The sequence below is a fragment of the Eumetopias jubatus genome, unplaced genomic scaffold, assembly GCF_037043125.1.
Source record: "Eumetopias jubatus isolate StellerSeaLion01/CBP00866 unplaced genomic scaffold, mEumJub1_p1.0 scaffold_17, whole genome shotgun sequence".
Lineage (NCBI taxonomy): Eukaryota > Metazoa > Chordata > Mammalia > Carnivora > Otariidae > Eumetopias > Eumetopias jubatus.
The window spans coordinates 52,360,208-52,372,619 of record NW_028274823.1 but is presented as its reverse complement, the minus strand read 5'-3'; the positions used below and the strand labels follow the sequence as shown (position 1 = coordinate 52,372,619).

Here is a 12,412-nt window from a genome sequence, read left to right as displayed (position 1 = left end):
CATAAATAACAGTAAAATTCTGTAAAGTAGGAAGTGATGAGTTGTGGTATATATTACCTTTTCATATAATTTATCCAATTACAAGTGTATGCAATTCAATTTTAAATAAAGCCTGTGTTAACACAAGATTCCTGAAAATTTAACCATTATGAGCTGGTACAGGTTGACTCCAGACCCACTGGTTATGTTAACCCTAAATGGCCAAGGAGATCTGAAAACACTGTGTCTGTATTACATAGCCAATTAGTTATTAATAAATAACTTAATGGTTTATTTATATGCCAGGCCACATAATGTTACATATTAACATAGATTGAATCATCTGTCACTACAAATATATTTTATCTATCTTAGTGTATATATACTAAGTCCAGGAAGGTTGTCTTCTTCAGATACCTTCAAGCTTCAAGTTCATTGCACAATTTTGGAATTCAGGCTATGGAATCAAGCAGTGTTGGTCGGAATTCCAAATTGCCCACATAATAGCTGGGTACTCTTGGGCAAGTTATATAATCTTCCTAAATTTCAGTTGCCTTATCTATAAAATGGTAATAATAATGGTACTTATATCTTCAGGTTGTTGAGATAGTTAAATGAAACTCTGTGTATAAGATGCCTGCATACAATTAGTGCTCAAGAAATGGGATACACACAATTATTTTTTTTTAAGATTTTATTTATCTGACAGAGAGAGAGACAGCAAGAGCAGGAACACAAGAAGGGGGAGTGGGAGAGGGAGAATCAGGCTTCCCGCTGAGCAGGGACCCCCCGATGCGGGGCTTGATCCCAGGACACTGGGACCATGACCTGAGCTGAAGGCAGACGCTTAACAACTGATCCAGCCAGGTGCCCCGGGACACACACAATTATACATACACTCATTACTTGCAAATTATAATGTATCTTAGATTCTGATCATGTTCTATGTTTGAGCATATGACAAAAACTAAGTTTTTAGCAAGGATTAATAATTATAGGCAAAATATTGTGTTTCATCATATTTCTGTGGACAAAGGTGATTATTTGTTTATAGACATGATATTCTGCTTTTAAAATTACCCATACTTTCTAAAGTAAATTTTCTTTCATTTGATGGTTCAAGAAGTTCCTATCTTAGGGGCTGTAAAGGCATTCACTCTCAGGTTGGGTCTTGACTCCTGTGCTCTTGAAGTCTATATTCTTACCAGAAAGGACCAGATAGGGCCCTGCTGACAGTGGGATGGGGCAAAGGTAAGTGATGGTCAGGAGAAGAGTATCATAAAAAATCTTGGGGCCCCCAATGAAGACAGAGGGTGGCGCTGGGGAAACAACTTGGGCTGTGGGGGGCTTTAGCCTTCTGACTTGGTTCTTAATCACACTGTGGACTTTAGAACTGTATAGCCTTGGACATGTTACTTATTCTACCTCTCTGTTTTCTTATTTCTCAAATGAGAGTAATAATTGGACTTACCTCATACACTGGAAAACCATTAGCACTTAGGATGCATTCAGGAGATATTAGCTCCTGTACCACACTTTGCCTCCTTTCTTTCCAATCCCCTTCTCTTTCCTCCTTACCTCCAATTATTCGTCCCTCTTTGTCCACCTCGCCTCACTCTGATGGGAGAGGTTAGAAAGATAGTTGATGGAAAAATCCATTGTTTTATATCAGCCCTGATATATAGGTAGGATTTTAAATATTTAAATTTTAAATATTTTAAATTGCAAGAAGCAATGACATAATTAAATAAGTTGAAAAATCAAATCACTCTAAATCACATTAACAGAAATCATTTTTTAAAGATTTATTTTTTTTAAAGATTTTATTTATTTATTAGAGAGAGAATGAGAGATAGAGAGCACGAGAGGGAAGAGGTTTCAGAGGGAGAAGCAGACTCCCAAGCCCGTTGCGGGACTTGATCCCGGGACTCCAGGATCATGACCTGAGCTGAAGGCAGTCGCTTAACCAACTGAGCCACCCAGGCGCCCAAGATTTTATTTATTTTAGAGAGAGAACAAATGTGGGCGTATGGGGGAGGAGGGGTGGGCAGAGGGGGAGGGAGAAGGAAAGAGAGAGAATCCCAAGCAGACTTTGTGCAGAGCCCCCACATGGGACTCCATGTGGGCCTGGATCTCGCAAACCTGAGATCACGACCCTGAGATCATGACCTGAGCTGAAAGCAAGAGTCAGATGCTTAAACCCATTGAGCCACCCAGGTTCCCCAACAAAAATCTTTAATCTTTGCCTATTAGCTTTTACCTATTGTAAATCTTATATTGTTAAAAATCACAGCATATGTACTGTTTTAATATTTACTATGTTTACTTACTATTATATAATAAAAATCTTGGCATATTTCTCCCTCTTTTATATTATAGTTTTATTTGCTTGCCATAAGAAATCATGATTATTTCCATAATGCCCAATATTTAGATTTTTATTTTTCCTTCTGCTATATTAGTGGCTGCTAAAAATATTTTGGAAGTCACCGTTCTAGATGATTTGTAAGGTCTTTTGCATCTCCTACATTCTATGATTTCATTATTTATGTAATAGGCCCCAAAATGCCCAAGCCCCATAGTCCTTCTTTTTCTTTTTTTTTTCCTTTTTTTTTTTTTTTTCTTCCCTCCCTTCCTCCCTCCTTCCACAAATATTCCTAAACTATAACTCTGGGCCTGATGCCATTTTAGCCACTGGCAGAACTGGACCCCTTTATACCAGATAGAAGCAATGGGAAGCTCCAGGCTGTTGCCTTCGAGGGGTTTCCTTATTTCAGAGAAGTCTTTGGCACCCTATCCTTCTCTGACTGACTTATAGCCTGAACCAGCCTTCAGCTTCCTCATTCAGCTGAATGCTGGGCTCTTGCCCAGACTCTGCCTTTTGCTCCTTTGGGATATTTCTTAGTCTCTTGGTTATTGACTCAGCCTTACACCTACCTTACCATTTTTTATTCCCTCCCAATTTCTTGACTTCTGGATCTGACACTATATGGCCATTTCTGCTCCCAAACCTGTCTGTCATTCCCAACCCAATATGTCTGTCATGAAGGATTTCTGTCTTGCTTCACACTGAAAGGTATGGTGCCTTCACCTGGGAGCAGATCAGGAATCTCCTTCAGGTGGGTTCTTCGGCTTCTAATTTAATCTTTCAGGTGATGGCAAGTTTTTACCTCTGATTCTGGCAACGTGGCTCACGCTTTTGTTGTGTTGAATTATAATCATTGTATAGCCAGTTTTATCTTTGACATTAAAATGTTTTATTCATTCAGTCACGATGCACTAACTTCTTTCTATATTTCTGGCAGCATGTTAGGTACAAGGGTTAATAGTATTGTTAATCTTGGAAAGCTAATATAGTTAATCTTGAAAACTTTCTCTTAGTACGAATAAGAAACAAGCAAGGACATAATCACTGTTCCATGTGTTCATGTGTCATAATAGAGGTCAGGGACAAATTTCTGTAATAATACACAGTATGGGGGTCATGCTACCAGTCAGTGACTCTTAACAACCAGTATTAATCATGGTTATCTTTTTTTTTTGATGAGTCAGGAATGCAACCAAAACCTTCATTTTATTTTTCTTGGTATTCTCAGCACAGGGCTTGGCATGTAGTAGGTGGTTATTAAATACTTGATAACTAACTGAGTGATGCTTTTTCTTATGAAAGAAAATAAATGTTTTTAGAAGAGTCAGCTTTATACCACAGTTTCAGGGAATGAATTGTGATGAAAAGTGAAGATTGCTTTTACTTGAAGGAGGCTGACAAATTTCCGAGACCCAGGATCACTTTATGCTGTGTATGATTTAAGGGTGAGTGAGCATGCCAAAGCGCTCCACTTGAGCTGAGTAATGGGGAATGAGTTGTAGAGATGTGGTCTTAGATGGTATTTTGTGAAAAATAGTAGGAGATTTATGTCTATTAAACAATTTTGTAGCTGCCCTCTTCTTGTTTTGAAACCTGCCAAATCAGTCCTCCTGTGGTCTGTATCATATTCCTTCAGGGCATCCATGATGTTCAGAAATATCCATTGGAATGCAGGTTTCCATGGAATGCACCCAATGGGAAGGGACTTGAATTTTACATACTCATCTGAAGACATTTGTTTTCTGCAACCACTGAGTGAAATTCTCACTTTGCAAGTCTCTCATGGAGTGTGCTATACTCCCATTGACTCTTTTCCAGTGAGGTTGCCAAAGTTCTCCTTCCTTCCTGCATTATGGAAATTGCAGTGTACAGTATATTAGTGACTATTATCATTATTGATGTGAGTTTAAAAAATTATCAGCAGCTCTCCAATTGTGAGTAGGGAAAGAGGATACAGACCTTCAGTATGCTTTGACAAATCTTAGGCGGAAGGACTTACCAGGCTGGCATGATCATTTCAAGCCTTGGTGTGAAGGGGGTACATATTTACTATTATTTAACAGCTTTTTCCAATCTATTGTCACACTTAGCAGCTTTAGAAAAAACAGAAATGGGATATTTCATTGCAAAAAAGCCAACCATAAATGGCCTCAATCCATGTTGTGTGAGTATTGGGAAGCTGTTCGAAGAAATTTCCTCTCATTATGGGTTCATATCAATATAGGATGGTATGGATCAGAGAGGACACAGGAACCTTGTTTTTTTCTCAGTTTTTTTTTTTTGTTTAATTTTGAGAAATTTCAAAAATGTAGAAAAGTTGAAAAATAATGAACACATGTAATTACTTTGCCACTGGCAAGGGACAGAATTTATATTTTCTAATATTTTGATATATTTGTTTCTAAGCCTTGTCTTAAAATAAATAAATCTTATATATATATAATTGAAGCTCCTCCCACTCTGTTAGCCCCAGTCCTATTACTCTGCCTTCTGGCAGAGAAAACCATTTTCATGAATTTAGTGTTTAAGTTGTATAATTTTTAGATGTTTCCATACAAACATGATGTCAAAGAACTACATATATATAAATATTATACCATATTTATCATTTTGCAACTTGTATTTTCACTGTGTTAAAATTTTAGACCTATTCAAGTTGAGATACCTAGATCAGGTTTATTACTCTTAAATGCTAAATATTATTCTGTCATATGAATATACAACATTTTATTTATCCATTTTCCTCATTGACAGGCATTTGAACTACTTCCAATTTGTTCTGTTCTAAATAATCATGCAATAAACACTGTTTTATGTTCCACTTTATAGACCTGAGTGAAATTTTCCATAGTGTATACATTTGAAATGGAGTTGCTGTACTAATTTTCAGTTTTACTAGATGCTGCTAAATTACTCTCCAAAGTAATTGAACCAGTGTCCATTCCCAATGGCAAGGGATGAGAGGTTAAAAGTTCTTTCCCTTTCTTCTCCTTGGCACTTGTTGTAAGACTTGAAAGTTTGCCAAGATGGCGAGTGGAAAAATTTTGTCTTGTTTTAATATGCATTGCTCTTCAGACTAGTGAATTTGACCATCTTCTCTTTCATTCATTGACCACTCAGGTTTTCTCTCCTTTGAATTGCCTGACGTTTTCATTGTCCATTTTTCTATTGTATTTTCAATTATTTAGGGACATATGTATTCTGGATACTAATATTTTGTTGTAGATGTTACAAATATCTTTGGACAGGAGTGATATCTTTTTTTTAAAGATTTTATTTATTTATTTGACAGAGAGAGAACGAGAGAGACCACAAGTGGGGGTGGGAGGAGAGGGAGAGGGAGAAGGGGCTCGAGCCCAGGACCCTGGGATCATGACCTGAGCCGAAGCCGGATGCTTAACCGACTGAGCCACCCAGGCGCCCCAGGACAGGAGTGATTTCAAAAGTAAAATGTAAAAGTATAATTCTCTGCCATAGGTAGTTAGGAAATTTGGCAAGGACTCAAAGATTTGAGAGGATTTGTGGTTCTGAAGATTCAGATTTACCCAAATTTCCCTATTCCCATTTTAGGGAATATCTTCTTAATTCAGGTAAAAGGAAATATTATTTAAGTTTTTCCACTTACATTTCTACCATCTCATACTCAATACACTGTGGGTATGTTGCTTCAGTTTCAAGAGAAGTTCTTTATTTTGCTTCACCCACACTGTTGTATAAGTACCACCGCTAACTGACTGCGCCATTGGAGCGCCAAGGAAGTTCTTTATTCGGGGGCAGGTAGTGTGCAAGTTGAAGACATTGTCTTGTCCACTTGTTCCATATGACAATCATACTTTTCTTAATTGTGCCTGCAAACATAATATTCAGAGAACAAATTGAAAAGATCACATGGACTTCATTTTGATAAGAGCCAAGTCAAAGAACTGGTAGTTAGAATCTTAATTTGTAGTAGTTTCCCTAAACATCCAGCCATAGATGTTCCACTGAAAGGCACCATTTACAAAATTGTTCTTTTCCTGGATTCGTTTTCATGACTCAAGTTTATAAATGGACACCGAGCCGAAAAGTAATTGGACATTAGGCGTAGAATGATGACTGCAAAACAGAACTCGGGCCATACCAGTTTTGCTTTGACTACACCTGGAAATAAAGGTAAATAGCTATTTTACTCTGGGTTATAAAGCTCTAATGTTTTGCCCAGTCAGAGGTATTTGCTGAAAGGTAGTTTCTTCCAGTAATTTTAGGAAAAGCTGTCATCAAATTGTCAACAGCCCAAATTGAGATTAAATGCACTAAGAAATATCACAGTATAGCAACCTAAAACTTATAGTGGAATTGTAGGCCTTTTTAGCATTGAGATGGAATAGAAACATTGACAGAGAAACTATGGCCTTTTACTAAGGAAGTATGGTAGATCTATGGAAGGACGGCCCCTATGACTTTGCCCCATATATGCTGCCTCAAGCATCGAATAGGTGCCATATTTAGAAGACTGTCACTGTGTCTCATTTATCACATGGGGATTACAGGAGACCCTGACTGCCAAATGGAGGGACATGTGGTGACTCTAGTATTTGAAATTTAATCTAATTTCTGACTCTTTTGTGTTCTTGCAGTATCCTAAATATCTAATGATGTAGTATGTAGCAAATCTTGTCAACTTTTTAAAACATTTTTCTTAGTGACTGAACTTTTATCTTTCTGGACCCAATACGCTTGGATCAAGCTTTAAACACCACGTATTTCCCTTCGAGCTGGAGTGAAGTAATGCTACCTGAAATCTGTCTCTACCTTAGGGACAGAGCTTCTGATTCTGCCCCATTCAGAACTCTTTCTATAAGTCTCCACTGAAAGCCGCTTAATCAAACATCTCAAATGTCAGAAGCAGTGTTTAAAGGGTTTTTCTAGCAAGTAGGTCTAATCTCCTACTTAGTTTTGATTCCTGTAATGTAGATAATCTCTTTGGAGAAAAGGCCTCCTCCTAGCAGGGCAAATATATCCCATAGAATGTGTTTCCTATTCCAGAAAGAAAAATGTAGCATTAATGAAATTTACTTTTTCTTGAAGCTTGGAAAGGTTGTAAGCTTAGGATTTTGATCCTAGCAGATGTTCTTTTTTGGATATTAAAAAAAAAAAAAGTAGTATTTGATTCAGAAGTCTCAGTAAGAATTGCAGTGGTGATGCTTTTTGCTATAAGCAGCCACACTCTGAATGTGACAGACCGGTCATTGGTTCTGAGGGACAGCTGACCCGACAGCTGTAGTCCTCTGTTCCTGGCCTCATCCCCATGGTTGTAGAGCTAGAGAGAGAGAAAGATAGCACCACTTACACATATGGGTCACACTATATACAGTTTGATGGTTAAAGAGCTGTTTGTGTACAATAAAAAATCATCTTCAAAATACATTTCATACCATTTTCTTTTAAGTCTTGGAATGGCAAAATTTTATTGATGACCATTATATCCCAAATTTCAGATGAGTTTTTCAGTGTTATTGTTAAACTTAGCCAGAACCCCAACTGCAAGGTGCGCAATGGTTTATATCCTTCAGTACGGTCACTTCCTGCTGCTGAGCCCTCAGCTTCTGTGTGTCTCAGTGCCACGGGGCCCACGCAAACCAGCCCCATTTTTCCCCATCCACTCTGGGGCAAAGCTCAGCGTCCTCACTGGTTTCCAGAGAAATTTCATAGTGAACATTTAATCTGTGGGAAGTACTGGAAGAAGGCAGGTGACAGAAATCTAGCTCTATATCATTTCTGGCCTTCACCCTCTCTCCCTTCTTCTTCCTCCTCCTTTCAGTTCAGGAAATAAACAAGGGGTTCCCTTGTCTCAGGGCCCTTCCACCTGTACCAAGGCTCCTCAAAGCTTTGTATGCTACCCTACACTCAGCAGAACATTATCTCAGCACAGACAACTCTTGCTTCCTAAGACTCTTGGTTGATAATATTTCTTCCAGGCCCAGATCCCTAGGAGGCATGTTTGGTAAATGAAGGTATTTAGTGTTTGGTGTTACTTCATGTTGACATTTTCTTTTATTACACAGGCTTCCAGTGACTGCATCACGGCCTCTCCAGTGCACCACTATACACCCCTGCCTTCTGCTTCCAGGGATCTCACCAATCATCGAGGTAGGAACTTGGCTTTTTATTGCTCTTAGTGGTTGCAGGGAGGGACACTTGGCTGTGCAGAGCTCTGGGCTCATTATTGCTGCCTCGGCACTTTAGAAGGAACACAGTGCTTTTCAAGTCCTTGATGAGAAAACCATACCTGTCAAACCTAGCGATTTTAACTCATATTAAACAGAATTTAGTGGCAGTCTGCTGGGAAGGCAAATAAATCCATGCTATAATATAATTTTGTGATTTGATTTATTTTTTGCTTTAAGTAAAGAGATTATAATACTTAAAAATTACTAAGTAGATCATTACCTGCAGCAAAAGTGATGGAGAGAATTGGGAAACTCACTAATATTTGTAAAAGTATCATTGTTTGGGGAGTAGAGTAGTTGAAATCTGTAATTTCAAAATGAATGAACTCTACATTAAGCTAAAAGAAATTCCAGTTTGCCTAGCAACATTGCAGAGAGTTGGTGCACAGTTTTCCTTAAATTATCTGATCCCAAAACATTACTTTGGTTTACCCAGTGTTTCCAAAGCCTTGAATTCCTATTGTCATCTCTGGAGTCTGCATGGAATATAATTTAAAATTGCCTTGTCCCTAAGCTGGTTGCTTAGACCAAGGACTGTATGGTCACCTTTGTCGGAACTGGAGGGACGGGAAGAGGCCCTACAGTAAAACTTGTTTACCCCATTTTATCCTGGTTACGACAGCCACATTTCTTAATTGTGAATCTACCCTCCAATGGTAAGTAAGAACAGGCTTCGTTTGAGGGCATTCCATACTTTAAATAGCATTTCTCCAAGCAGGAAATTCCCCTCATACAGTTAGGGAACACTGAATAAGTACTGTTCCAGGTCTGTCATCCCAGGTACATTGTAGGCTGGGTGGGTGGCAACTAAGGCTGTAGAGAGGCCCAGAAAGTGGTGAAGTTGGCACTCTGAGAAGACATGTGGGCTCTGGGCAAATGGCCCTCTCTTCTTCTGCAGGAAATGATCAAGATTATAATGCAGGATTCCAGGTGTCTGTGACTTGTACCTGTGTTGCCTATTTGATGTCTGGGAACAGTAGAACTTTTCTCCATTTACATATATTTTGGTTCAATTATGATTCTGTTCACTAAGTGTCAGTTTTGTGAAAATCAACTTTGCTCAAAGGCAGGTAGAACAAATAGCTGCCAACATGCCATATTTTGAGGGGCGTGTATAGATTTCCTTCGCTGAATGTCCTTATGGAAGTGTCAAACATATTCCTTTAGAGACTTTTTTTTTTTTGAGAGGGAAGGGGAGTTCCCCTAGGTAAATAATAATAGCATATCTAGACAGAATAATGAATTAACTCTAGCATTATATCCTCATGGATTTATTTATTGGTTTCTTATATTTGAATAAAGGTATTTTTAGTCTATAGCCCATTGAGTACTCTACATAGGAACTGAAAGCTCATAGCCCTTAAGCCTACTTATAAAAGTTGATCTAGCCATGAAATTGAGATTTCACAGCAGAAGGACATGATCAGATCAATGATAATCCTCCATAATAGGACAAAGATCATTTGTCACTGTAATGGTAAAATAAGAAATCTGAACCTTAAAGAAATGGAATTTAAGAATACAAGTTTTGAAGGTATGTTGAGTAATATTTGGAATATGGAAAAATGCCCAAGGTGTTTAGAGTTAAAACAAGTGCTCTTCAATGACATCAGAGCCCAGCATCAATGGGAACATTGTTGTTGAGAGGACCCAGCAACAGATATCTCAATTTTACTGAGGAATGTGCCTATAAGTTTAATGCTCTGGTTGTTTGATCAATGCTAAGCACCTGGTAGTGAAAAAAGGCAAGTCAGCATCATGAAATGGCAGGTAGGTCTTTGGGCCTGTGGTCATGTGGACACCACTAAAGAGAGAGCCAAAGAATCTCATTAAGGTTGAATTATTATAGGACTGATCCATGTAGGGAAGAGATGACACTGATCTATTTTAGCTTGGCCTGAATCATATGATAACAAGTGGTAAAAACCTGATTTTTAGGCACCCAGAATGAAACCACTTAATGCCACCGTTTTTTAAAAGATATATTTATTTATTTTAGAGAGAGAAAGAAAGAGTACACATAAGTGGGGAGAGGGGCAGAGGGAGAGAATCTTCAACTGCTGAGTGAGGAACCCAATGCAGGCTCCATCTTACGATCCATGAGATCATGACCTGAGTTGAAACCAAGAGTTGGATGCTTGACTGACTGAGCCACCCAGGCACCCCAGTGCCACCTTGTTTTTTTATATTTAAGTTAAGGAAATTATTATAAATTTTTGATCATATAAGTCACCAAACTATTTGTTTATCATTTGTTAATACCTTTATGGAAACTGCTTACAAATGTTTGTCCAGAGAGGCTCTTTCACGTTGCGAAGGCAAATTACATCAGTTCTTGCCCAAATGAAATCCTCCATGATGTCTGAAACTTGGTCTAAAAAATCTGAAGTGGAAGTTATATTTGCAAATAATTTTTGATTCATCCAGTTCCCAATCTCTTTTCATTCCGCACCAACAACTACATAAACTGGTGAGCAGTAGTTCATGTGCAAATTGCTGTTTTTTCCTATACATGCCATTTTCCCTTTACTTGTCCTTTTATGTTACTTCCAATGTCGAGTATGATAGACCCAAGATTCATGTCCTAAGGACTGTAGATTCAAATGTAAAGGAAATCCGGGCCCAGAATAATTATCAGGAGATGGGGGAGTCTATTTTTCCCTCTGTAATTTATAGTTAATCCATGCATTATATGGATAGTAATGCACAGTACTTTTTGCTTCTTGTATGAATTTTTTTCTATATTGATTTTTCCCCTTTCTGAGGTACTTAGAATATTTGTTTCTATCTCCTTAGTGCAATTTTTTATGTTCTGTTTTGTGTGAAAGAGGTCAAGTATATGTAGGTCTTGAACTCTTTACAAATGAAAGCTCCCTGAAGGTAGTACAGATTCTCATCTTTCTTCTCTTGCACATCACTGACTGCTGCTCATCCCTCAGGTATCAGCTTAACTATCACAGCTGTAAGGAAGACTTTTCTGATCTCGCCCCACACATTTATATTGGGTCAGTGTTCATTTTTCAGGCTTTTTCCCCAGTGTCTTCCTGGACAGTCTATAAGCTGTTGGAGGCAATGGAGGAGATTGTGTCTATTTGCTCACTACTATACCTGCAATGCCTGGCACAGGGCCTTCTGCTTAATAGGAGTGCGATAAATATTTGTTCAGTAAATGATGAATGGTAGAAACCCAGGGGAAAGTCAGTAATTTAGATATGTAAGATAACTTCATTGTGTCTGGAAAGAAGACCCATCTTCCTTTGGGAGTAGGTGATAGGGGAAGGAAAGGCCAACCTTGTGGACCTCAGACCTCAACTCTGTTGCTTTCACAAACCCAAATCATCGCAGTTGGGGCCATATGTATTGATTCATTTTCATACAACATTTAGCCACATTGTATAACTTCCAAATAGATAATAATTTTAACGTCATAGTTTCCAAACTCTGGTGTTTTGATGGTAAGAAGGAAATAGGATGAACTGAAGCAACTAGTGGAATTATTTTACTAGTAACAGAAGCTCTCAAAGAAGGGCCTGGATGCACCATAAGATGCAGGCTGTGGTATAGATGTGGTTTTAGAATGGTGCACCTGAAATCTCTCTGGGAATTCTTCTCGAGGTCTAAACATGTCTTTGGAGTCTACAGAGGCCGTGGGGCTGTGTCAGGAATCCCAGTTATTACCTAGTGGCAGTCTGCTTACTGTATCGTCTGTGGGTTGTGGGTATCCACATTAGGAGGAGTGTTGGAGTGTTTGTTCGAGAAATGTTTCTTTAAATATGTTATGTGCATGGACATATACCTGCATATCAGGTATTGCTACTCTATCTGGTAGCTGTTAGAAATGGAATTTGCATTTATG

The 12,412-nt window shown here is 38.4% G+C and overlaps 1 protein-coding gene across 1 annotated transcript in view; it reads left to right on the top strand.

Moving 5' to 3' along the window:
• Window positions 1-12,412, top strand: part of LRMDA (leucine rich melanocyte differentiation associated) — a 1,122,731-nt gene that overhangs the window by 891,835 nt on the left and 218,484 nt on the right. Inside the window, exon 7 of the mRNA XM_088019786.1 lies at window positions 8,392-8,476. Within this exon, the coding sequence (XP_087875912.1) occupies window positions 8,392-8,476 (85 nt within the window). The remainder of the gene's footprint in view (window positions 1-8,391; window positions 8,477-12,412) is intronic.